General features: G+C 52.9%; 1 protein-coding gene across 1 annotated transcript; it reads right to left on the minus strand.

Annotated features, from left to right (window-relative positions):
* Positions 1-362: 362 nt before the first annotated feature.
* On the minus strand, positions 363-26,827 carry BPI (bactericidal permeability increasing protein; the record flags this gene model as incomplete). Its single annotated transcript, XM_081291454.1, has 15 exons — positions 363-559; positions 1,709-1,785; positions 2,704-2,767; positions 5,077-5,119; positions 7,364-7,431; positions 8,420-8,587; positions 10,459-10,518; positions 11,432-11,608; positions 14,727-14,818; positions 16,287-16,350; positions 19,304-19,367; positions 20,501-20,662; positions 21,934-22,062; positions 23,528-23,642; positions 26,698-26,827. The coding sequence occupies 15 exons, from the start codon at positions 26,825-26,827 to the stop codon at positions 521-523; spliced, it is 1,452 nt and encodes a 483-aa protein (XP_081147580.1). The 3' UTR covers positions 363-520.
* Positions 26,828-26,872: the final 45 nt, after the last annotated feature.

Here is a 26,872-nt window from a genome sequence, read left to right on the forward strand (position 1 = left end):
GGGTGCAGGGGACTTTCTGCTCATGTAAACATTGGGGGGGACTCAAGATATTAGTCGTGGAAATGAAGAGGCAATTGTATCTGAGCTGTACATTGACGTTACAGGCCTTGCTGGTTATAGACAGTGAATGAATGGATGAACATTAAAAAAAAAACACAAAACACAAACAAACAAACAAACAAAAAACATAGTACCAACACACAAAATCACAGAAAAAAAGGTGTTTGTTTTGCCTTTTTTTTTTTTTTTTTGGAAGGGGGAAACCCAAAGAGAAATATTACAGTCACAATCAAAACGCGATTCCTGGAGGATATATTGTGAAGACAACGTTGACAGGTGCCCAGAAACCTTGAGATACGCACCACACTCTTTTCCAATGATCAGGCTCCCCATGTTTAAATCATTTCTGGATCTGAGTTCGGAGAAATTTGCAAGGGGCTCTCAGTCAAGATCTAGCTAGGATTCCCTGGAGAAAGGTGGCCTGGGCCATGGCCCCTACCCCTCTGTACCCCCGATGACCTCACATAAGGTTAACGTCGGCTCCAAACTGCAGGAAATTCTGGGGAGAGACAGAGTGTTGTCAGCAGCTGGAAGTGAGTTTGGGGGCGGCTGCGTTTTTAAGAGGGAGGCTTTGGAAGCCTGTCTGTCGGGCTGGAGAGAGCCACGCGGGGCCTGTCTGCTGCCAGAACCACGGAAGCCATTCGGGGGGGGCACTGGGTCTGGTGCTGGGTCTCGCATCAGCAGCTGGCAGCCTGGGGATGCGCCAGCCTCCTCCAGGCAGCTGTTTCCTTCTCTGGCGGAGACCCCCAGGCTGTTTGGGAGCCTTCATTTGTCAACTCTGCCTCGTGGCAGCTCCAGGGAGTCCCTGTTCCAATCAAGGCTGCAAAACCACTTTTCTCTGCTCCTTCATGCCCTTCACTCAGAACTTTCAGAAGTGAAGAAATTAAATTGCACCAAGGGGTCTTTTTAAAAAAACGATGAACTTGGTAAAACGCGGGGATCGGGTAGGAACCCCTCCTTCACTCTCTGGGTTATCCCCCCCCCCCCGCAGTCCCTTAGGCCCAGCAGCTCCTTGCTCTAAAGAATTAGGGGTTGACTGACTGGACACGGAGGGTGGGGGGTTATGGGGACTGAGGAGCCGGGTGATGTGGGGGCTTCCCAGGAGGGCCACATGTTGTCAGGAACGTGACACTGGGTGACAGCTTTGTGGTGGAGATAACAGCTCTGTTGGGGTGTGTTGTGGAAGGGGCCTGAGGGTGGCGGGTGGGGCAGATGGCAAGTGCCAGAGGCAGGAGTTGGGGGAAACTAAGGAGGCTGGGGAGTGGCGGGGGGCTGCGTGGTCCAGAGGTGGCAGGTGAGGTGAGGAACTCTGAGTGACCAGGGAAAGCCAACGGTGGGGGGATCTCCAGCAGGCAGGGGAGGGGGCTGGGAACAGGAGACTCCAGGAGCTGGGGAGAGAGCTGGGGAGCCAGGAGCAGAAGGGTCCAGAGACCAGGTACCCGGGACGGGTGGAGGGCAGGCTGGGCAGGAGCCAGTAGGGGCCTCCTCGCTGCCCTTCAATCTGCCAGGCGCTGACCGCACTTCCCACCCCACCATGCCTACCCCCATGCCAGGGTTGTGAGGGCTTGGCACGGCACCAAGGATGCTTCGCGCCAACGATAAGCTGTTGCTACGGGACAGGTGGCCTTGGGACACTTGGGGGACTTACCTGGTGGGACTGAAGCAGCAGGTTGTAGAGCTGGACCCGGGCAGGCATGGGGAGGGGGAAGGCTGTCTTCAGCTTCTCTGTGACAGATGGTGAGGGCCAGGGGAGGAAAGAGGAGGCCGGGGTGCCGGCTCGAGGGAGGGGCTGGCATGGGCGTGTCCCCACCATCTTGTCCTCCATGGGCCTCAAGGCACCTCCTAAGACCCGTGTGGGTGTCCACCTCCGTCCTCCCGGAAGTGCAGGGCCACTGGTGTGCGCCAGGGGGCAGTAGCTCGCAGTGGTGTGGGCAGGGCAGGGACCTGGGATTAGGGGTGTCTGCGCATGTGCGCGCAGCCTCACTGCTAAGCTGGGAGCTGGAGCTGGACGGTGGCCGGGAAGGCTCTCTCTCTACCTCCGCTCTGGAGAATTCTAAATCCCAGTCCGTCCCCCAGGTCACTATGCAGCGACGTGTGTCAAGGTAGGAGGCCAGATCTTACTCCATGTGATATTTGGTCGGCCTTGTTTATAATTTCCAAATACCCAGGTCACATGTGAGTGGCCCTCCACTGTCCCGTTGCCCCTGGCTTTCAAAGGCGAGGGGCAGGTCTCCTGGAGTTCCTACAGCTTGGTGAGTGTGACCTTTCAGCAGAGGTTAGCAGGAGACTCCAGCCTTTCTCCCAGAGTTGGAGAAAGATGGCAGCCTGTGGCTTCCGAGCTGGGATCAGACCCAAGTTCCTTCTCTCGCCTGCTCTGTGACCCGACCTAGGCCACTCAACCATTCTGCTCTTTCACTTCCTCCTGAGAAACCTAGAGATACTCACGATCCCCATCTCACTAGGACGTTGGAAGGACCGACTGAAGTACCAGCCGACATACAGGAACTTTGGGGTTCCACCCCTTTCTAGGTCAGATACCATTTGAAGTTCACAGCTGGGCCAGGCAGGAGGTGTCCCCTAGACCATCAACCCCACTCTCTTTCCCTAGGACTAAAAGCCGATCATTTCTCCAAATCTTCTTACCGTTGACCCTGGGCAGCAGCACAGTGTGTACTACGTAGTCCATGACAGTCTGCAGCAACTCCACCTGGACACCAGGAGAAAGGCCCATGTGGTCAGGGCAGCAGCCCCCAGCCCCCTGCACCCCACCCAGGAGCCTCAGCAGCTCCCAGCAAGGAAAGCAGCAGCCTGACAGAAGCCACATGATCTCTTCTGTTCTCAGCTTCCGGGTGCAAGAACCTGTTCTAAATTGTGAGGTGCATCACCTTCAACCCCACAGAGATGATGAGGAAGGACACCAGCAAACCTTTGCTTTAAAAAGAGACACTGCAGGCTAGAGGACAAATGGAATCACCCTTTTTAAGGGCTATTTGGTCCAGTTCATCAAAAGCCTTAAAAACCTGTGGGCCTTTACAGCCAGCAAAGGTGCCTCCAAGGTGTTCATCCCAGGCACATGTTCTAGTAAAGATGCTAACCAAAGTGAAAAAAGTAACTCCAACCATAAACTGAGCAATCTACATGTCCAACAATAGGGGAGTCACTTGAGAGAAATGAATGGTACATTGATGCAAGAAATCGTTAAGGTAACATAATAATCAGCATAGAGATATGCTCACTCTATGTTTAAGTGGGGGAAAGGCTGTTACAGAAATCACAGGATGCCTTTAAAAGCTTTTTTCTTTTTGGACCTGGGGATTGAATCCAGGGCCTCACACATTAGGCAAGTGCTCTGTCACTACTGAGCTACATATACTCAGCCCACATAATGCCATATTTTCCCTTTGGGGTACTGGGGATTGAACCCAGGGGTGCTTAACCACTGAACCACATCTCCAGGCCTTTTTAATTTTTGATTCAGGGTCTTACTAAGTTGGTGAGGCTGGTCTTGAATTTGTGATCCTCCTGCCTCAGCCTCCTGAGTAGCTGGGATTACAGGCATGCGTCACTAGGCCCTGTCATATCATGTCATTTTTTAAATTAAATAGTCAGAGCAACAGGTCAGGGAGGATATATTCCAAATTATGAACTAAGTGGGGGAAATATGAATGACTTTTATTTTCCATGTTTGGTAAACTTGCAGGTTCTGAATGCTCTATAGTGGATATTTTTTTGCTTTGGCAGTAATAAAAAAAATTCAAAACCAATATGAAGCCATCAAGATGACTGACCACAGAGGTGACATTTACAACTTGTAAATGTGTATGTTTTTGTTTTTGCAACAATTGAGTTTCCTTTCCCGGGCTGTAATTCCCTGGGCTCACAAATGTGGTGTCCTCCTTCATCTGAGTTCTGGGAAATTCACATTTTGATTTTCTGCAGAAGCAGAAGCCAATTCCTGACTCGGTCGCACTCCCCAGGAGCGTGGGCCCGGCACTCCATGGAAGCACTCTGGGGTTGCTCTCAGGCTGGATGTGACCTCTCAGGATAGAAATGGCCCGCTGGATTTTGATCAGATTTGGAGAGGGGGTTGCCAAGGTCTGACTCCTGGGCTAGGTGGCTTCCAAGGCTTTGTGATGGGGTCCTCTGGGGGCATCTCAGGGACCTAACGAGATGCTCACCAAAGCAATGAAGGGTTCGACCAGAGCCCTGCAGGGAATCCAGGCCTCGTGGCAAGACCCTGGACAAAATCCACCCCAGGGCTTCACATGTGACACAGGTGGCATTTGAGTGCCTTCTTAATATGGGTAACTGGTTCCCAGTGCTCCAGTGAGGGTCTCTGGGCAGCTCTACTTGTTGGTGACCAGTGTTTCCCAGGAAGTAACCATCCAGTTGGGCTGAGGAGATATTGTCCCCTCCACCTGCCCCTTCTCACCTGGGCATGTGACTCTGCTACCCACCGCTGCTCAGCCAGGAGTCTAGATACACCTCCGCGTCCTGATCACACCTCTCACACTTGCTCTCCTCCTCACTGTCCTCCCCACCCCTGTTCTGGTTTTCATGGCTTTGATTGTGATGGAAGCAACCTTTGTTCCCTGCTGCCCGTCTCCTCCCTACTGCATAAGGTGAGCCCCCTGAGGTCCCCAGCACATCGCCATAACTAGGAAGGCAGCTGGCACGTAGTAGGTGCCCAATAAAGTAATTAATCTGTCCAACAAATATTTGTGGAGCAGTTTTTTTTTTTGGGGGGTGGGTATCGACTGTGTGTATTTAGCCCCATTTAAGCCTCAACACACTCACTCAGGCCAGGAAATTCTGGGGCTGAGGAAAGGCCTGGGACTTGCCCATGGCCTCAGAGTTTGGAAGCTGGAGCTGGGACTCCATTTCAACCACCCTCTGCCAAGTTTCCACACCATTAATTCCTCTGCATTATATGCAAATAAACCAGGGACCTCCTCAGTGAGGCCAGGAAGGAGCCTGTGAGGTTGGGCAGGGGAGTGGCCCAGGCCTCAGACTCACCTGGAAGGGGCCGATGTTGGAGCGCTTCAGTTTCAGAATCAGCCTGTGAGGAGGGAGGGGACAGTGAGGCCACCAGTAGCCAGTAGTGGGCGCCCAGGTAGGGGAGGGCCTCGGGCTGAGGCCACCTGGCTTCCCACCTAGTGTCCCCCCCACCTTCCTGCACAGCTGCTGTGCCCTCCTTTGGGAGAGGCGCACGTTCCCTGCAGAGCGGGGGCTGTTGACCCCACCTGGCCCCTGGGTACGCTGGCCACAGGGCGTGGTCCCCTGCTGCAGTCACAGCTTCAAGGATGTGCCTGGGACCCCTGGTGGCTCAGCAAGGCTTGGTCTCAAGACCGCTAGAAATACAGGGCATCAGCTGCTCTTTTCTACAGCCAGACAGGAAGCTGCACTTGGTGACAGCCTGTAGGACGTGAAGCCAGCACAGGGGACAGAAGAGCCAAGCACAGCATTTGAACACCTGCGTCCCCTCTGGCCTGAAAGTCTAGGACTTTCTGGTCCCCTGCCCTTGACAGCCTGCACAGCATTTTTTACTGTGATCACAGAGAAAAAGGGAGATCCAGGGCTCCTTATGGAACCTACTATGTTGAATGCTGTTCCCCACTGAATTCCTGTCCCATTCCAAAAGGCAAAGGCCACGCTGCCATCTTACAGATCGAAAACTGGCACTCAGAGAGGCCAAGCAACCTGCCAAAGCCACACAGCTAACAATTAGCAAAGCAGGATTTCCAAAAAGTCTTGGGGGCCAAATCCCTGTTGTGTCTAACACCCTTCAAATTTTAAAAACTTGCTGGCCTCAGTGACACACTCCCATGATCCCAGTGACTTGGGAGGCTGAAGCAGGAAGATTAAAAGTTTGAGGCCAGACTTAGCAACTTAGCAAGATCCTGTCTCAAAATAAAAATAGAAAGGGCTGGGGATGTAGCTCATGGTCTAGAGGCCCGGGGTTCAAACCCCAGGACGAAACAAAAAAGTGTTGAAAATTTTGCTTGTGTTCCCTGTGGCTGGGCAGCAGGGATTCACACTCCAGGGATTCTCCCACAGACCCTGCCCCGCCCATTTCCCAGAGTCTCCGCTCCACCCAGCTGTGGCCTCTCTGGCTGCTCAGCTAGAGAGGCCTGTGGGTGTTTTGAGGCAAATTAAATCCACATGTTTCCAAAGCAGTAACACTTGTCAAAACGATACCAGGAGAAATGAACAGCATGTAGACCTCAGGGGCTGAGCTCAAGGTTAAGAAGGACAGCTCTGCGCTGGAGAGGAGGCGGAGACAGACAGGCAGGAATGTGGGTCAAGGCTCATTCCCAACAGAGGACTGAGGAGGCAGACGCCGCCGCGCCAGGGACTCACCGTCAGATGGGCACATGGCCCCATCTCTCCCACCTCCCTCCCTCCATGTCTGTCTGTGGCTCCCCTTAATGTGCTTCTCCATCTGTCTCTCTTTCTCTCCAGGCCCTCCCTTCCTCCCTCCCTTCCTTCCTTCCTTCCTTCCTTCCTTCCTTCCTTCCTTCCTTCCTTCCTTCCTTCCGTCTCTCTGTCCCTTTCTCGAGCGTCTCCCTCGTTCTCTGCTTTGCTTTCTCCATATCTTTTTATGTGTCTCTTTCTCAGGCCCTTCTGTTAATTGAGCACCTATTATATCCTATGAAGTGCTCCAGGCACTTCCCCCCATATTAATAGCTCCTCACGGTGATAGTGTTGGCCAGGAATACTTAGCAGGCCCATGGTATAGCCAGGAAGACGAAGTGAGGAGAGTTTGGTGCTTGCCCTACAAATGCCAGCAGCCTCCTGTCAGAGCTCTGCCCACATCCTCCAGTGCTAGGATTCACACCCAGTCATGTGACTGTCACGTGGCTCCCATGTGGGTCTGGACTGTCACCCAGCCAGCAGGGGCTGGGTGTTGAAATCCCAGGGACAGGGCAAGAAGCTGAAGTGGGATTTCCCAGTGCCAAGAAAGGCCAGGGACAGGGGGCGCTGGGCACTGTTGTGGTTCACTGTGGCATGGGCCTCAGAGGGCACTGCCCCTCCATGTGCCAGCCTGGGATGGACAGGTGTCCTAAGATGCAAGACTTCAATGCTAGAGCTGGGATATTTCCTTGGCAAACTCAAGCAGTTGGTCATCCTACGACATGTGACATCTCTGAGCACGTCACTGTCTGCAAACGGGCAGATTGTGCCCATGGCCCACGTGAGGGGGGAACAGAGGCAAGGACATGTGCTTGGTACCTGGTAAGGTCACTGCTCTCCATGGACCCCAGGAAGGGATGGGCAGCCTGGCCCTCCTGTCCCCACTCACCTGTCCACCTGCAGCTCTCCAACAAGCCTGTTGGACCTGGCACCGACCTCCAACGCAGCACTTGCCGTCTGCAAAGCAACAACCCAGGATGATGAGCCCGGGGCCTGGGGCTCTGCAAGCCCCCAGGATGGGGGAGAGGGCTCGGCTCCTCGAAGGCTCTGCAGAGCAGCCTGCGTGGCTTGTCCCCAAGGAGCAGGGAGGTCTGCTTGTGCTCTGTGGTGTGGATTACTCCAGGATCATCAGTCACCATCTGGGAGCTATTCAGAACTCCCCAGCCACTCTGGGAGGGACCGTGTGAGACAGACCCGGGGGCTGGAGTCCAGGCCAGCTCTGGGTCTCACAGCGCTCACTCACGGATTCACAGATTCTGAGCTTGATGACCCCCTGAGAACCCATTTTATCTGCAAAGTGCCTCTAAGTGCCCCCCCCCCCTTCACGGATGGGGAGAGAATCTGGACTCATCCCGGAGGCCACACCAGCTATAAAGCAGCCCTTGGGCATTGTAGGAACCCACCCTCCCAAGTTTCAGTGGAGCAAGAAGGTAGCAAGTGAATAAAAGTTCGAACCAGTGAGGGAATGAGATCCTGAACATGGAGGACCAAGCACTTCTGCAAATGGAGGGGAAAGCAAAGAGCGCACGGTGCGGAGATAGGAATGAACGGAAGATGGACGAGCACACGGACAGATCACAGATGCTACAAAGGTGTGGTCGGTGAAGGTGGCGCCGCCAATGAATAATTGAATGAATGAATAACTGAGTAAATAAATGAATGAATGGGAGAAAACAATGCACAGATGCTAATTAAATGGCCACAGACGTGAGTGAATGAATCAGAGTCAGCAGATATGATTGACAGCTTGGGTGGTTGCAAAAGCAAAGACCCAGTGGGTGCCAGGTGAACGGACGCAGGTGGGAGCCAGGAGCGGGCGGGGACAGTGGCTGTGGTCCCAGGCTCTGGAGTCACACTATCCAGGCTGGAATCCAGGTGGGATTCATACCCGGTCCCCTGACTCCAAGAACAGAGCTGTCCGCTGCCCTCACCCGGAGCAGCTTACCATGCTGAGCAGGAAGAGGGGGACCAGGGAGGAGTTGGGGAGGACCACAAAGGCCTGGACCTCCAGCTTCGGGGTGAGGGTAAGGCCTGTGGGCTGCGTGTTCAGCTGTGGTGGGGTCGAGACAGAGACCTGGAGCTGCACCTTCATGTTGGGGAACATCTTGGCCACCTGCAGCACCCAGTAGGGACAATCAACAAAAAAGGTTTACATTTTACACACATGTTCCTAAATTCTATCTCGCCCTTCCATGGCATAAGCACCTCCAGTGTCTTCCCATGTCTCTTAGAATAAATTCAAATAACCATTTGGTCTGACACTGGCACCTGGCTGACCTCCCTCCACACCCCTCTGTTCCTGTCCTCCATCGCTGGGCACATGGAACTCTCTCCACTCCTCCAATGCAACAAGCACTCTTGCATTCTCTGTTCCCTCTCACTGGATGCTTGTCCATCATTCTTCCCTATTCTGGCTCTTTCCCTTCCTTCAGGTCTCAGTTCAAATGTCACCTCCTCAGAGAGCATTAGTGGCTTCCAGAAGAAATAAGGAGGGTCTTGGAGACCCTCCCTGCCCTCTGCTAGCTTCCTGTTCTTCCCCAGGTGAGCCCAGACTGAGTAAAACTAATGTAACTGTTGCTGGGCTCAGTGGCACATGCCTGAAATCTCAGCAACTTGGGAGGCTGAGGCAGGAGAATCTCAAGTTCAAGGCCAGCCTCAGCACCTGTCTCCAAAAAAAAAAAAAAAAAAAAAAAAAGGCTGAGGATGTTGCTCAGTAGTAAAGCACCCCTGGGTTCAATCCCCAGTACTACTACTACTAATACAACTATAATGCAAAGACCACCTCAAGACAATTCCCCCAGGACCCCTACCAGCCAAACGTCCCCCCCCTAACACCAGTACTTTCCTCTATATAAATTTCTTGAGATGCTGCCATGTTAGGGTTTGGATCTTGAATGTCCCCCAAAAGCTCTTGTGTTGAAAGTGTGATTCCCAAAGGCAGCCAGGTTCAGTTCAGGCATTGATTAGTGAGGGCTCAGACCTCATCAGTGGATTAATCCATTTGGTGGATCAATCCATGGATAACTGAATGGACTGCTGGGGGGTGAGACCTAGTTGGAGGAAGTAGGTCATGGAGGTTGCCCTTGTCTTAGCCCCAGCCCCTTCCTCCTCTCCCTCCCTCTCTCACCCTTCCGCCATGATGTTCTGCCTTGGGGCCAGCTGACCGTGGACTAAAACCCAAAACCATGAGCCAATACAAATATCAGCCTCCTCCAAGTTGTCTCTCAGGTATTTCAGTGACAGTGACAAAAAGCTGACTAGCAGTAGACAGATTATTACAGTGGAAAGTTTGTGTTCCCTTTCCCTAAACTCAAGTGTTAGAGCGCTGACCCTGGGTGTGGCTGTATTTGGAGACACACTGTAAGGAAGGGAGTTTTGCTAAATGAAGGCATGTGCATGGCCCCAGACTCACGGAATTAGCGCCCTTATCAGAAGAGACCCCAGAGCCACCCCCACGTGCACCCTGAAGAAAGGCCACCCAAGTGCAGCAGCCACATCGCCAGGCACAAAATCTCCACCTTCCGTCTCCGCCTCAGTGAGAAGCAGAGCTCTGCTCTGGAAGCCACCCAGTGCCGGGTGTTTTGTCCCAGCAGCCTGAGTGGGCTCATTCAGAGTTCTGCCGTGGCCACCTTCACCCAAGCCACCTCAGCCCCCTGGGTGTCACTTGTCACAGCCTGTCTCGTTTCTCATCATCTTGTGAACTTAGATATTTCTCTCTCCCCACAGGGCGGGGAGCTGCAAGCACGTGGTCTGATTTGCTGGGCACAGCTGGGCGCGCAGTGAGCATCTGTCCAGGGGCTGAGTCCCCGGTCCCCCCACCCAGCCTCAGCCGTGGGGAGCCAGGCGCCTGTCTCTGACCCAGAGGGGCTGCACGAAGCTGCCTCCGCCCTCAGTGGGGTTGTCTCTGGGTCTGGAGGGGCCTCAGCCTCTCGAGGAGCCCAGGCTACCTCAGGAGCGGAGGGCAGGAGAGCGAGCCCTTCATACCTGAGGAAGGACGTTTCCAAGGGACTTGGTTGTCAGTAGGAATTTGGATCCATTGGGCATCTGTAGGGAGAGAGGAGAAACGGTCCTTGGGGATTCTGTTACAGGTGGGGTGGGGGGAGAGTGGCTGTGCCAAAGCACAAAGCCCAGACCATAGGTGATAATAGCACCTTGACCTACAGCCTCAGCAGCCATCGGCCAGGTTGATGGACGTGGCCAGTGACTGCCAGCTTCCTCGCTTCTTGCCCCTGAGAAGCCTCAATCTTTGGCCCAACCGAGGACGTGGGGCACCCCCTCGAGTCAGCTGTCCCATGCCAACCACAGTGCAGGGCTTCCCTGTCCTCGCCAAATCCCGTCCCCACCCACCTTTGAACAAGTGTTGGGGTGGACTCTCCGCTGTGAACATTCAGCCTTTGGGGTCCCCACGTGGGTGGTCTCCATTAGTGTCCACAGTGAGCACGTGGGAGCTCACGTGCCTCTGGCACCCGGAATCTGATGTCTGGGGCAGTAGCAGCCTGAGGAGCCCCACTGGGGGGTGGCCAGGTTGGGGTCAGGCTGTCCCTAGACCCTGGAAAGGAGGGTCATTTCCTCACATATAGAGAGGTGACCTGAGCTGTGAGTTAGACTCAGCCATTGTGACAGAGACAATGAGGAGGAGGAGGGTTGTGCAGAAGTGATCTGAGACTGGGTTAGCCTCTGACCTTCCAGGTGCTCAGTGGTGGGAGCTGCTGGATTCCTTTCTCATCACCTGCCCTGGGTCAGTACCTCTGAGGCATCATATCTCATTTAACTCTCATGACGCTCTAGGGAGGAGGGTGCTGTTATTGATGACAAAACTTAGCTTCAGAAAGGTTGAGTGACCCCCCTAGAGTCACCCAGCTGTAGAGGACTAGAACCAGCAATCTAACTCAGGTCGGGTGAGCAAAGCTTCAAGTCCAGAAGGTGTGGCTCCTGCGTGCGCTCCGCTCAGTCTTACCATGTGGTCCTGGAGGGTGAGCTTCAGGGCTCCAGCTTCTTGGTACACAAGCCCGGCCGTATTGAAGAAGTAGTCGGAGATGCCCAGGTATACCATGCGGTCGTGGTCTTCGGGGAATGCCATCGCCGGCGGGGTGAAGGGAGGTGGGCTGCGGTGTGCCTGGCTGAAAAACTCCCCCTGGAGGTGGAGGGACAGGGTAAGCCTCAGGAATCTTGCGGAAGGTCTAAGTCAGCATCTCCATCCCATGGGAAGATGGGCTGAGGACCCCGCTAAGACCGAGGAAAAGCAATGACCAGAAAACTAACCACAGCAGCAGACTCCTCGTGGGGGCTAATTTCCAGGAGCATGTCAATTGTGGAGGGTGCAGTTCTGCTCATTGTATGGGAGGGGACATGGAGGCACAGGGATGTGAAGTTACTTTCCCAGGTTCACAGAGCTCAGGAATCAAACCCAGGCTCTCAGGGTCCAGTGCACATGCTCTTGGATCCACCCCACTGAGCCCTGCAGAGCCCATCAGGAGAACAGAGAGGCTCTGCTTGTTTCCTGTTAAGGAATTTGAAAAGAACTACACCCGTTGGAGTGCTGTGTGCATTTTAAGCTGACCCTGCTCCATTTTTGTGAGAGGGTTCCTATGTGGCTGGGGACCCGTATTTATTTCTACAGAGCCATTTGATCACAAGTTACAAAAGTAGATTGTTTATTTAGCTCGAAAAATAATGTTTGAGCTTTGAAAAGCAAAGTATAGAAGGATCCATAGGGTAGGAGACTAGCTATGTAAAATGTAAAGGTCGATGAAAATATAAAAACACCAGCCAGAAATAGACGTGCCACTGTCAGCACAGGTCCCCGGGTGAGAGGTGCAGAGGCAGGTGGGCGGGGTTGGCAGGGGGTGGCTACAGGGGCCTGGGAAGTTATTTCCACAAATAAAAGAAAAAAAAATCAAATAGGACAAAATGTCACATTTTTTCCAATCTGGGTGGTGCATACCTGGGACTGTACCATTCTCTGCGCCTTTAAAAGTGCCTTCGTTGAAGATGAGTGGCCACAGTGCCCCTTAAAAATAATAAGAACGGGCTGCATTGTAGCTCAGTGGCAGAGTGCTGAGTTCAATCCTGGGTTCAATCTTCAGCACCACGTAAAGAAAAATGAAGAAAATAAAGCTAATAAAAAAAAAGAAGAAGAAGAGAGACCTGTGTACTGCCAGGAGCCATCTCCCACAGTTACTGTTAGGTGAGAAACGCAAGCAGGGTGGTCCTCAGCAAGACCTGAGTGTGGGTGCCTAGAACCTAGAACCCAGGACCAAGGCGGCTGACACTCCCACAGGAGCCCAGGAAGTCAACAGCCTTTCCCATTCGCTGGGGTCATTACAGGTGGTTTTGGCCTTTTACCTCCATCTCATCGCTTACCCATGTGTGTTTTAAGCATGCAGCCTGCGCTAGCAGCTCCACCGCTAGGAAGCATTTGAGAATGGGCAGAGACACAGCGGAGGACTGAAAGCCCAGGCAAAACCTGAACAACACCTGCTCACCTCCCTCCACCTGGCTGGGCTTCACCTGCCCTTCCCTGCTTTCCTAGAGGTCACCTGCAGGACCTGCCCTTAGTTAACCTCTGGTGGTCTTCCCCTGCACCCAGCCCATAAATATGCCCACCCCCCAGTCCTCAGGGAGGCAGATTTGAGACTTGGGCTTGGGTCTTCCGTATCCCCCACACTCAGCCACCTCATGCACGATTCTCTTACAAAATTCATCCTTCCGGTGGTGGCATACTGAGCGACAGGCAAAAAAGCCAGTGTTGGTAAGAACTGGTTAGGATTGTGGGAAAAGAATGCAAAGAGTCCAGATGTTGCAGGTGGGGGCCACTGTCCACACACCTTATCCCACGCTGTCCACTGGAAGACGGAACAGCCTATAAAAGGGCATTTCATGGAGCTGGGCATGGTGCACGCCTGTCATCCCAGCGGCTCAGGAGGCTGAGGCAGGAGGTTTGCAAGTTCAAAGCCAGTCTCAGCAATTTAGTGAGACTGTCTCAAAATAAAAATATAAAAAGGGTTGGGGATGTAGCTCAGTGGTAAAGCACCCCTGGTTCAATCCCCAGGACCAAAAAAAAAAAAAAAAAAAAGATGGTGTGGGAAGCTGTCCCCTTTGTACATTTCTGTTCTGATACTCTGGAAAGCTGTGTGTATACCATGACTTGTGCAAACACGTATGTGTGTGCATTTCTGTTTCTATACGTGTGGCTTTGTGTTTCTGCGCTTGGGCATGTGCGTTCATTTTCCCATGCCTTGGTTTACACCTGCAGTGGGGCGTCTGCGTTTGTGCATTGGTAGTGCTGGCTCTGGGTTGCAGGGTTTGGGTGATCTCCACCCCCTTTCTCTTCACCTCTCTATCCCTTCCCTTCCCCTCCTTCCCTTCCTTCCTTCCTTCCTGTTTATTCAGCTCCGTTTCTCCGTCTCTCCGCAGTTTCTCAATTTTATTTTTTTACATCAAATATGTTTTCAACAAATGTAAACAAGGGAGGAAATCACCAGTCACAGAGGGACGGATGGAGCTCAATCCGTCCAGAGTGAGTTTCAGGGAGTTAGACCCAGCCAGCTGGGTCATGGGGAGAGCTGCTCTGGGAGCCACAGCTAAGCAGAGACCCGCTGGTAGAGGCGCCAGGGTGGGTAGATGGCATTGGGAGGAGCAGGGGCTCAGGCAGAGGGAAAGCTAGGACCGAGACCCTGGGGCGGGAGAGCTGAGTGTGTCTGGTTGCGGGTGGCGCACCAGGGGAAGTAGCCCAAAATGGGACTCCATCCATCCGCCCACCCAACAGATATGACTGAGCTCCTACTATGTGCCAAGCAGGTTCTAGGTGCTGCACACACAGTAATGAACAAAGTAGTCTCAGCCCCTTCTCCCTGGTCATAGTGTGCATGTGTGTGCGCGTGTGCATGTGTGTGTACCTGCTAGTAATCAGCTCTGCTGAGAGAAAGCACGGTGTGGGAGAAGCAGAGGGGAGGGGCGGCTATTTGAACAAAGACAGAAAGGAAGCAGGGGAGACTTGTGTGGATTCCTGAGGTGGGGGAGCACCTCCAGCAGAGGGACCCTCAAGTGCAAAGGCCCTGGGGGTAGGCAGAGTGTCTGAAACAGCAGGAGGCCTGCCTGCCAGAGGCGGGTGGCAGGGGAGCATGGAGAGAGAGGGAGGAGGACAGGAAGCGGGGTGAGTCTGTGGGAGACTGCTGTCCAAGGACTATGGGGGCTCCAGGGTGGGGACCGAGGTTGAAGTGTGACTGATGGACTCTTGGGGTCAGCCTCACCTTCAGCTGCCCGTCCAGGTTCTCAGCCGTGGTTATCGGAGGTGCCACCAGACGGTAGTCGATCCCAGCCACAGCATCTATTTGGGTGGTCACTAGAGGAGAGAGGATGGACCATGAGCTGGCTCCCAGCTGGGAAGCAGGGGCTGTCCTCTAAGCCTGGATCAAGACTGAGGTGTCATCTCCACTCCCCTCCTCCAGAGAGGCCTCCCTGACTCCCCTTAAAGGAAGTGAACCCTCACCCCACATTCACAGAACCGTCCCACACCCTTCTTCCAACAGCCCCAGGATGAGTGACCCAACAAACAAAACAAAAGATGCCCTACAGGGTGAGGGGAGAGACATAGGTGTGAATGAACTCTGTGTGACCTTGAACAAGTCCTTGAGCTTCTCTGAGCCACTTTGGGTCATTTTTAACATGGGGGTGGTACCCGTCCCCTCAGGTGCTGGAGGACCAGGTGAGCAGGTGCCTGCCCCCCCCCCCCCCCCCCGTCCATCACAGGTGCAGACCCCAGGAGGGATGCGTATCAGCAAGGGTACCTGCAGACCGTGGCTTGGGTCTGCAGGGTCTCTCTGTTTCCCAGGTGACATCAATGAGAACTTAAATAAACACCAGCCCCTCCTTTTGCCCTTCCTGCCCAACCAGGGGAGACACTGAGGCTTAGAGATCGGGGTGTCCTGGAGGACACTGTGGGAGACTGAAGGAGCTGGACTCCAACCTGAACCTGATCCTGCGTCAGGCCAGATCTTGACCTGCTCCTGCTCTGAGCATGCCAGCGTGGCCTTGGCAGAAGAAAAAGCATCTTGACTGATCACCTGCAGGCTCTGCGGGGAGGCAGCCCTGGTGGCTGCTGGAGCACAGAGGACGAGCTCCAGACGGGGATTCTGCAACCTAAAGGCTTTGTGACCTTGAACAAGTCTCTGCTCCTGTCTGAACCTCCGTTTCCTGTTTCCTCATGGGAAGTGGAGAGAGTAGTGCCCAGCTGGGGGTGGGGGTGGGGAGGCTGAGTGTAACGTGTTGAACACTCACCAGAGGAGGTCCCCTGCCTGCCGCTGCTCTTGGCAGCTTGCCACAGGCTTGTCCCCATTTTAAGGCTGTAGAAACTGAGGTCCAGAAAAAGTGACCAGTGTCAGATTTCAGGCCAGTTACGTAACTGTGGCCTCAGAAAGCTGGGGTATCTACCTGGGAGCAGTGGTGCACACCTGTGATCCCAGTGACTTGGGAGTGTGAGGCGGGAGGCTCAGAATTTTGAGGCCAGCCTCAGTAACTTAGAAGGACCCTGTCTCAAAGTAAAAAATAGAAAGGGACAAGAGATGTAGCTCTGTGGTAGAGCACCCCTGGGTTCAATCCTCAGTACTGGGGTGGGAGGCAAACTGGGGTATCTGGACCTTTTGGCCCCTGCTGGGCTGGGAGAATGGGCTGTTCCATCTCACGTCAAGGACCTGCCAATTGAAATTAGCTCTGTCCCTTCCCATTCAGGACCAGGCCTGTCATACCCTCTCTGCCTCCTTCCTCCTCCCCTTTATATTCCTTTCTATCCTCAGTCTCCGCCCAGCTCTCACCTGGAAAATTCTTGACATAAGCTTGCAGCTTGGTGGACACAAAATTGGCCACAAACTTGCAGATCTAGGGAGAACCAAGGAAGGAACCTGTAGTGGGAAATGCTCTTTGGACACAATGGTGCAAAGACATGCTGTCTTGGTTCATTTTCTGGTGCTGTAGCAAAACACCTGAGACCAGGTAATTTAGATAGATAGATAGATAGATAGATAGATAGATAGATAGATAGAAGGTTATTTAAATCCCAGTTCTGGAGGCTGTGAAGACCAAGGGTGTCACACTGGGCCCTGCCTGGCCACCCGGGAGGACCTTCTTGCTGCATCCTAACATGGTGGAGGGGCTTCACATTCCCAGATAGAGCCAGCATTCTAGCTGAGGTCCCTCCACCTCTTCTTATAAAGCCACTATTTCATCATGAGGCCCCTGCTCTCATGTCCTCATTTAATCCTAATTCCCTCTCAAAGGCCGTGCTTCTGAACACCACATGAATGTCCTCCTGAAAATCATGTTGCTAATCGAGTTTCTCTTTCTCCATTCTGTGCACCAGGAAGCTCAGAGTTCAACAGGCAGCTTAGAAATAACAACTGTATACAGTCGTGTGACCTGCATTTGGTTTCCCTGGTGTGGCCCTTCCCTGATGAATTTTAGGTTTTCTGTGTGGTAAGGTGGGGTTCTTTGTTGATGGCTGTCTTGTTTTTCTTGTGTCTGTCTTTGTGGTCTCAGATTCTTCATGGAATGAGGTGTGAAGACACAAAAACACGAGGTAACGTTATGATTTGTATCTGGAATATACCCTGAAAAGCTCACATGTTGAAAGCATGGTCCCCAAATTTAGGAAGGTTTAAAGGTGAAGCTTTTAGGCAATGATGAGAACTGTAACCTCATACGTGGATTAATCCATTGGCTAGACTAATAATTTGAAAGGACTGTTGAGAGCCACAGCCGAAAGGCGCCCCCCCCCCCCAGCTGCCAGCTGATGATTGGCTCACAGCAGCCCCAGCAAACTTCTAGCTGCCAACTGATTGGCTCCTCTGCAGTGATGCTCATTGGGCTGTTTCCCAGCCCTTTCAGACTACGGAGCTGCACATTGGGGGACTTTTTTTGGCATGCGACCCAGCCAATCGGCCTCAAGAGCAGGAGGAGTGGGGGAGGTGGAGAGGCTTGTGGGAAGACAGGGGTGGCAGTTGGTTGTGGGTTCGTTCCCCATATAGGCCACCAAATGCCACAGTCTGGCTGGGCACAATTCAGGAGCCACTTGTCAAAAGAAACGAACTTTATTTTTAGAACACAAGCCAAACCACACAGCTCTTTAGGAAAACCTTCAGAGCCCAACTGCCACCACCCGCTTCCCACAAGCCTCTCCACCTCCCCCACTCCTCCTGCTCTTGAGGCCAGGCCGATTGGCTGGGTCGCGTGGGCGGAGCCAAAAAGTCCCCCAATGAGCAGCTCCGTGGTCTGAAAGGGCGGGGAAACAGCCCAATGAGCATCACTGCAGAGGAGCCAATCAGTTGGCAGCTAGAAGTTTGCTGGGGCGGCTGTGAGCCAATCATCAGCTGGCAGCTGGAAGTTTGCTGGGGCCCCTTTCGGCTGTGGCTCTCAACAAAGGACTGCTGCATGGCAACTGTAGGCAAGCGGGGCATGGCTAGAGGAACTAAGTCTCGGGGACATGCTCTTGAGGACTGTTAGGGTTTGGCTGTGCAGTGTCCCCCAGAAGCTCACCTATGAGAGAATGCAAGAAGGTTTGGAGGAGAAATGATTGGGGTAGAGTCTTAACCAATCAGTGACTCAATCCCCTGACTGGGATCAGCTGATTGGTAGCTGAAGTGGAAGGTTGTGGCTGAGGGGGTGGGAGCTGGGGGCGTGGCTTGGGGTATATATTTGCATCTGGCCAGTGGAGTCTCTCTGCTCCTCACCACCAGGAGAGCTCTTCCTTCTGCCACCCTCTTCTGCCATGGTGTCCTGCCTCCCCTCCAGACCCTAGAATGGAGCCTCCAAACTTCAGGCCAGGTGCCTGCTCCTCGTCTCTGCCTGCAGCCACATCCGTCACTTAAACTGGGACCACAGTGACTGCCAGCCCTACGTGCACCTGGCCTGGCTCATCCCCCTTGAGACTGAGGCAGGATTTGCAGCCGCCTGTGTCACAGTCTCCAGCAGCTGCCATCCTGGCGGAGCCAGGGGGCTCCTTCCTAGGATGGACTGCCCCCCCACCCCTGCTCCAGGCCAGGCAGGAGCAACTGTCCCACGGGAAAGGAATTGTCCACGGGTGGGACTGGAGACTGTCGTGCCAAGTGGAATAAGCCAGTCCCCCGAATGTCCTCTGTGACACGGGGAGGCTCACACACAACAAGGGGAGGCTGGGGGGGGGGGGACAGAAGTTCATTGGCTCAGACAAAAGGGAATGAAGGGAAGCGGGTGGGAAAGGCAGTGGAGTGACTGGGACCGAACTCTCCCATGTTCACATGTGAACGCACGACCCTGGCAATCCCACACCGGCGACAACCACAGGCATGGGAGTTCGGCTCTGAGCTTGTATACCATGTCAAAATGCACGCTACTGTCATGGGTAGCTAAAAACAACAAATGAAAAATTAAAAAACAAACAAAAAAAAAAAACAGGAAATGAATGGTCCCCTTCCAATATTGCAGGTCTGACAGATGCATCCTGAGCAGCAAGTGGAAACTGTCCCCTCAAGTGACAAAAAGCTTCCCTGGAGACACCTCACAGCACTAGAAGTGACCATGACCCACCAGAACACACTGTGACCAGGCCTGCGTCCTCCTGCAGCCCTCTGGTTAAACCCACTAGTTAAATCCCCAGCTCCTGACAGTGCCCCCAGGACCCTGAAGTACCACAGGCTCTCACGCTCTTTCATCAGCTTCTCTCCATCACCTCTCTGTTTGTTCTGGGGGATCAGAGGCCAGACCTGCTCTGTGGGACCCTGGAGTCCTGTCTCCTGCCTCAGACTCTGGTGACAAGAGGTGTGTGGCTCCCAGGGCCTCCCTCTCTGGCCCCTCCTACCTTGCTGTTCAAGGTGTTTCGAAGAGACGACTCGATTTTCTTATGGAAGAGTTGAATCAGCCACCTAGGGGTTGACACGTAGGGTCACAGGTATGGCTTCCAGGTGTCCCTGAGCTGGACTCGGGAGGTGCCTCACCTGGGAAGTCTTCCCCCTCCTCCAAACAGGCCTTGGCACCCTTGGCCCAGGCACCTATTGAGCACCCCCCATTGGACATGTCTCCCCCCTGTTTGTAGTAATCTGCTATGGGGTTAGTTCCTTAGTAGCTGCATAGCCAGGCCCCTGCCCCCATCTCAGTCCCCTTCCTCACCACTCCCCCACTACTCTGCACACTGGTCTGTCCTATCCTTTGTGACCTGTACTTCCTCCCACCCCAGTACCTTAGCACATGCTGTTCTCACTGCTTAAAACACGCCCCCCCCCCCCAGTCCCTAACATCTGCCTAATTAACTCCTACTTAATCCTTTTTATCTCAATTCAACTGTCATTTCATCAGGAAGAACCAGCCAGCCCGGTTCTGAGTCTGTTCTTCCTGTTCTGTGTTCACTGCGTGTTGTACTCTTCTTCTTAGTTTTTATCTCCTTTTGTAACTACAGGTGAGCCATTCATAAATGCAATGGTGTAATTAATGTTTGCTCCTCCATTGAGCTGGGAACATTAAAAGATCAGGGCTGTATGGCTGAGTCTGGGACAGAGAGTCCTGAATTGAACACTGACAAGCTACAGAAATAGGCCACTTCCCATTCTTTCTGTGCCTTGGCCCCCCCCCCCCCCGAAAATGGGGTAATAATTGACCCACGTCATCAAGTCATTGTGTGCACTGACTGAATACAGTAGGTGCCACAACAGCGCCTGGCCCACAGGAAGCCTAAGCCAAGTTTTTATGAGGCACCACTGTTTCCTTGTGTGCTGTCAGGGTCTGGTGCACCCCTGATTCTCAGTAGATATCTGTGGAATGGACGATGCACTGTGCCACACACACACACACACACACACACACACACACACACACACACACACACGGGGCCGTATCCTTCAGCACAGACAGAAGGGGCTTGGCACAGGCCTGGGGCATGGGAAGGGCCTCTAGCCTTGAGGCAGGGACAGTGTCTGCTTCCCTCTGGACCAGCCTGGAGTGGGGAGGGCCCTGGAGGCTCTCCTCCTGTCCCTCCTCCCAGCGGAGCCCCAGGAGGCCCTACCCCACGGAGCTGCCCCAGATGCGCAGGCGGGTGTTGCTGATGTGGCTGCCGCAGCTGGAGCAGGCCACCATGATGTGGCCGGAGGTGGGGTCACTGCCCAGGTTCAGAAAAGCCGAAATGGAGACGCCTTCTATGCTCAGGTCAAACTTGCCACTGGCTGAGCTGAAGGGAAACAGAGAAGCGGCTTGAAGAGGGGTTTTTCCCCTCTCCATACTTACACGCACACCATGGCTGGAGGTGGGCTTCCCTGGTATCCACATTCCAAGGCAGAGGGGACAGGGTACAGAGAGGAGGCAGCTTGCCCAAGGTCACACAGCTCTGAGCAGTAGAGTCAGGATTCTAACCCGACTTCTGGACCCCATGTCTGCCTGGCAGATCCCCGATCTTAACTCTTGCCTCAGCCACTGCCCTTGCTATATGACTTTGGGCAGGTCTCTTAACTTCTCTGAGCTTCTGTTTTCTCATCCAGACCCTGGACCAGCAGTCGGACACTAGAGTATGTGTCTCAGTTTTGTCACTAAAATTCTGAGTGTTTGTAGCCACCGACTTCAGGCAATTACTGCCCCCATTAATGAATGAATGAGGCCAATAACTCCTCCCTCAGGAATGGAATGGATTTTAGATAAGAGTGCACTTCATCTGTGAATGCTTGTGTGATGCAGTATTATTATTATTTTTTAATCAATATGTGAAATGAGAGATGCAAAAGAGCCAGGCCAAGAACTGGGTGACTGTTCTGGAGGGGAGTGGCAGACCCACTAGTCCTCCCTTCACCTGGTGTGGCTTCTCTTGCATTTCCTCCTCAGGTTCCCCAGAAGGGACATATCCTCAAAGTGATCATTTGGTCTGGGCCATAATGACTCATGTGTGTCAGGTGGTGGGGATCAGTATGGTTTCTTGCTCTTAACTTTGAGGTTGGCCAGGTGACATGCTTTGGCCAATGAGATGTGAATAGAAGTGACTGTGGGCCATTCATAGCCTAGGCCTTCAGAGGGCCTGCCCTGCTTCCTTTTGCACTTTACTACCAACAAAAATGGGCCCTGGAGGGGAACCAAAGACGAGGGGCCTCAGCAAGTCCAAGCCTGGATGAGCCAAGTGCCAGTTAGTGCACAGATGCATGATTTTTTTAAGCCACTGTCCTTGGAATGTTTTGTTACAGGGCATTAGCTAGCTGATGAATGAAAAGCCCCATTTGGCTTCCCACTCTGAGCCATAGGACCAGGGACCTTGCTGTGTTCCACGTTGAGATAGACAAATGCTCAGCTTTCCACAGCGCATTATGTTAAATCATCTTAGGTGAAAACTTCCCCCAGAGGAACTCTGTGGCTACAAATAGTAATTTGGTCAAAAGTATGGGATTGCCTGCCCCCTGGATCTCATCCCTTCCCATATCACTCGGAGTGCACCCAACAAACCCCAGGTATAAGACGCACAAGAAATTCTTTTTTCCTTTCCACTTCCCACTGATCTTCACATTGGCTTTGCTGATGGAGAGTCTGAGGCCCACCTGGGGCTCCAGTCTTATCTGGGGACTGGGAAGCTGGAATCCGAGGATGGTCATGCTGTAAAGGAAAAAAGTTCAGTCAGCTTCCTGGGTGCCTGCCTGGGGACGCAGCAAAGCCCTTCACCCCACCCGTTCCAGAAGGAGCCATGAGCTCTGAGAACAGTCTTGGGGATACCTGGGCACAGGAGTGGCTTGGGCTTCAGAGGCAAGACACACCTGCATGTGACTCTCACTCTATAATGTCCTGTTGTGTGAACTTGGGTCTATCATGTAGTTACCCTAAGCCTTAGTGTCCTCATTTGTAAAATGGCACAGTCACCTCTGTTGTACGGGGGTGTGTGACTATCAATGAAGACACCAAATGTTAAGCCACTGACTATGTGTCTCTGTAAAGGGTAGAATGTGTGGTCTCCACTATAGCCCCAGAGCCTGCAGTGTGAGACACACAGTAGGTGCTCAAACTATTCATTGAATGAAGGGGGGTGTGTAACACTGTAGAGAAGGTCTTCTGTCACTATCCCCAACCTCTTGTGATAACAGAACTTGCTCATTCTGCTTTGGGGGAGCTCCTCCCATAGCTGTTCCCTGCCTCTCAGAAGAGAGCTGATGTCCACCTTCAGGAGGTGGAGCTTGTAACTTAAGCTTAGCCAATGAGTGGAGTCTATTCCCCTGGCCATAGCTATTGGTTCAGGGGCAAGTACATGACCTAAGACAGGCCAATCAGAACGAGCCTTGGGGTTTTGCTTGAGTTCTCAGAGAAGGCCCTGTTCTTCAGGGACTGAGAGTGCTGAGGCGATCGAGTGACAGTTACTGGGGGCTACCTTGTCTCTGGAGAGGGCACTGTGCCCCAGAATTAGTCCTCTCCGAGAACATGATGCTGCGCTGAGATGGCAAGAGAGAAACAGGGTCCTGTGACATTTGAGCCTGGCTCAAGCTGAACCTGAAGTGTCAGATAAGACCAGAGACTTTGCAATCATATGAGTTCCTAACTTCTGGTTTAGGTCATTTGAGATCAGTTTTTTTTTTTTTTTTTTTTTTTTTTACAGGGATTGATTGAACTCAGGCACTCAACCACTGAGCCTCAGCCCCAGCCCTTTTTAAAAAATATTTTATTTAGAGACAGGGTCTTGCTGACTTGCTTAGGGCTTTGCTAATTGCTGAGGCTGGCTTTGAACTCTTGATCCTCCTGCCTCAGCCTCCCAAACCTCTGGGTGACAGGTGTGCGCCACCATACCTGGCAAGATTAGACTTTACGTCTTTGAAACTCCCCCAAATTCTGAATCGTGGACCTGACGGAGAGTTTTAGGGTTTACCACATATCCCCTGGGAGTTGCGGAGAGTTCCAGAAAGGCAGCTTTTGCAGCTTCCTCCAGACTTGGCTTGGGGAGAGGGGGGATGGCATCCTATTGGGATGGTGTCAACACTGGCTTTGGGATCCCAGACTCCAGGAGTTGAGGAGCTTGTGGCTGTGGTGTTCCCAGGACAGTCCTGCCTAGTGAGGGCTAGGCGTGGACAAGCCTCACCTGTAGAAGCTGTAGTACCCTTTCCCCAAGTGTTGGATCTTAAAGTTTCCAGAGAAGTCAGGAATCTTGATCTTTTCCAGCTCCTTCTGTAGCATGGCTACTCCCTTCTGGCAGGCTGAGGGGAGAGAACAGGGTGGGTGGTAGATCAGGGCGGCTCTGGACCCTTGGTCCCTGTCCATAGTAAGGACAGCAGGACTGGAAGGGTCTAGAGCAGGCGTCCATGATGGTTTTCTACAAAGGGCCAGTTAGTGGATAGTTTCAGCTTTGTGGTTCGTACTGTCACTGTCACAACTATACCACTCTAATGTCACTGAGCAGACGCAGCCACAGACAGTATCTAAATGAATAAATGTGATTCTGCTCCCAGATTTTACTTATGGACACTGGAATTTGCGTCTCATACAATTTTCACATCGCTAGAGTTGGCTTGTTTGCCAATGTGACCAAAAGACCTGGTGAGAACAAATTTAGAGGAGGAAAAGTTTATTTGGGGCTCACAGTTTTAGAGGTCTCAGTTCACAGACAGCCGACTGCATTGCCCTCAGCCAGAGGTAAGGCAGGACCTCACGAGGGCAGGGTGTGGTGGAGGAAAGTAGCTCAGGACATGACCACTAGGAAGCAGAGAGAGTGGTGCTCACCAGGGACAAAATACAAACCTCAAGGGCAGGCCTCCGGTGACCCACCTCCTCCAGCCACATCCTACCTCCTTCAGTGACCACCCAGTTAATCCATACTCGAGGATTAATCCACTGATTAGGTTACAACCTTTACAATCTGAATGTCCCTGCATTGTCTCACACATGAGCTTTTTGGGGGACACTTCATATCCAAACCAGAGCACACAAAATGTGAGATATTATTCTTTTTTTTTTTTTAGTTGTAGATTCACACAATACCTTTAATACCTTCATATTATTTATTTTTATGTGGTGCTGGGGATCAAACCCCGTGCCTCACACCTGCTAGGCAAGTGCTCTGCCACTGAGCCACAACCCCCGCCCCTAAGGTGGTATTCTTATTTGAGTTTTTCAACTGTTTAAAAACATAAAAACCATTTTTGGATCACAGGACATATGGAGACCTGTAACAGGCTACGTTTGTCCCATAGGCTATAGTTTGCTGGCCTCTGGTCTCAATGTCACCCCAGGCAACTGGTGGGGGCCCATCAGCATTCAGTACACAGCCGCTCCATGCCTTGGTCTGCACTCTGCTCTCAGGGACCCCGGGACTCTGGCTTTCTGATTCTCTCCACAGGCTCTTTGCACATGCCATTCCTGCTGTCGCGGACACTTTTTCTCCCATATTCACCTGGCCAACTTCTAGTCAGCTCAATCATTGCTTCCTTCCAGAACCTTCTATGACCCAGTGGAAGAGAGAAACACCCCCTCCCCATTATCATAGCCACAATGCCATGATGTCTCCTTCAGAGACCCCATTACCATTTGTAATCACACATTTATTCATGTGACTCTGATTCATGTCTTGTTCCCGTGCTAGATGTAAGCCCCCCGAGGTTAGCGGAAATGTCAATTTTATTTATTAACGCATCTCCTACATTTACCACAGGGCCTGGCACTTAATATTTGTTGGATAAATAAATGCCCCAAGGTAGGGATTGTGCCATCTGTTGTTATGTGGCTAAGAGCGTAGAAGAACTGATTAACACAAACACACTGCCTGAGGGGATGGGGCGAGGGAGGCTTGCTACCCAGGCCTTTGTTTCTCAAGAGCCAGTTTGGCCATAACAACAACAACGATGCAGCGTTCAAGCTCTTCTCTGTACCAGGCACTCTGGGCTGTGCACATGTATTGAGCTATTGCATCTGAAACAATCCCAGAAGAAGCCCTGTCACTGTTCCCATTCCATAGATGAGGAAGCAGAGGCTCAGGAAGGTATGAGCTCTGTTCAAGACCACATGTGTGACAAATAGAGAAGACAGGACTTGAACTCAGTCCTTCTAAGTCACAGAGCCCTGGGGTAAGCCTTCTTGGGGCTCCGAAGTAAGCGATGCATATGTGGTCACGGCCCAGAAGGGAAAGAAGATATGGGGTGGCCAAAATCTGTAAGTTCACAGGAGCCAAGGCCTTGAAGGCTCTCAGATGCAGGCCAGAGTGTCAGGGTGGCTTCTGAAGACCTAGAGAGCCACTGAAGGGGAGAGCAGGACTCTACATGATCAGATTTGCTGCATTTCAGAAAACTCACATGGAGCATGAGTAGAAGGGGAAACTGACGGAGCACAAGGACTTCTGGTTTTGGTACCCTCAGCTGAGCCTCTGCTCCCCGAAAGCCTTCAGGAGCACCCCAGCTCTGGGACGCACAGGGCCACCCTCCTTCCTCTTGGCTCACGTGGGGCCTCCGTTGGCACCCTGGGACTTGGAGATGCCTTGCCTGGGCTGAGGTCCTGTCCTGTCATTCCCCAGTGGTGCACCAACTGGTGAGGACCTGTGTTCCCCTTGCTCTGATTTCTCTGGTACTGGGGATCCCCCCTCACACCTGCAGTTCATCTCTTTGCCAATGGGAGGCAGCATGGAGCAGCCCCAGGCTGGGGCATTAGACAAAACCAGGCTGCCTGCTTCTCGCTTGGCTCTGACTCTCAGGCTTGCTGGCCTGTAAACATTGATAAATAACAGCAAGTCCCACCCACGGTGGAAGTGAGGATAAATGAGACTGCATGGACAAGGCTCCCAGCCCACGTCAGAGCAGGGCACTCACTCTATTCTCTCCTCCGGCTGGCCCTGGATGAACGGCCTGCAGGAATCCTCTCAGGGTCACCCAGACATGTTGGGCCCAATATGGCTGCCAGCCCCTGCACTGTGGAGACCACTAAGGAGGGACCCTGCCCACACACCTCTCCAGTCTTCTCAGCAAATAGAGGCAAATGGACTTTGGAAAGGAGGAAGGTCCTAGAAACCTGAGTTGGGGTGGGGACAGGGAGGGGATTGTACACACTCAGGGGCTTGGGCACTAGACTTGGAGCCTTCTAGACCAGTGTTTCAGTCCCAGCCCTGCCCCTTCCCAGGCCTGGGGTCTCCGGCAACTCACTTTGCCGCAGTTTCTTTGCAGGTTAAACAAGGGTGAGAGGCCTACCCTGCAGAATGGTGAGGACCAGGAAGTGCTCAGGAAGGACTCCTCAGGGGTGGGAGAGGAGGAAAGGAGGGCATCCAATTACCGTAGTCCAGGCCCTTCTGGGAGATCCTGGTCAGGAGGCCAGGGTTGGTGGCCGCTGTCGCAGCTGTGCCCATGGTGGTCAGCACTACCAGGATTGCCCACTGTGGCATACTGTCAGGGCCCCTGGCCATTCCTCCTTTGTCCTCCAGGGCTGGCAAAATGTCAAGGCCTTGGAG

Source organism: Spermophilus citellus (genome assembly GCF_964194105.1).
Source record: "Spermophilus citellus genome assembly, chromosome: 4".
Classification (NCBI taxonomy): domain Eukaryota; kingdom Metazoa; phylum Chordata; class Mammalia; order Rodentia; family Sciuridae; genus Spermophilus; species Spermophilus citellus.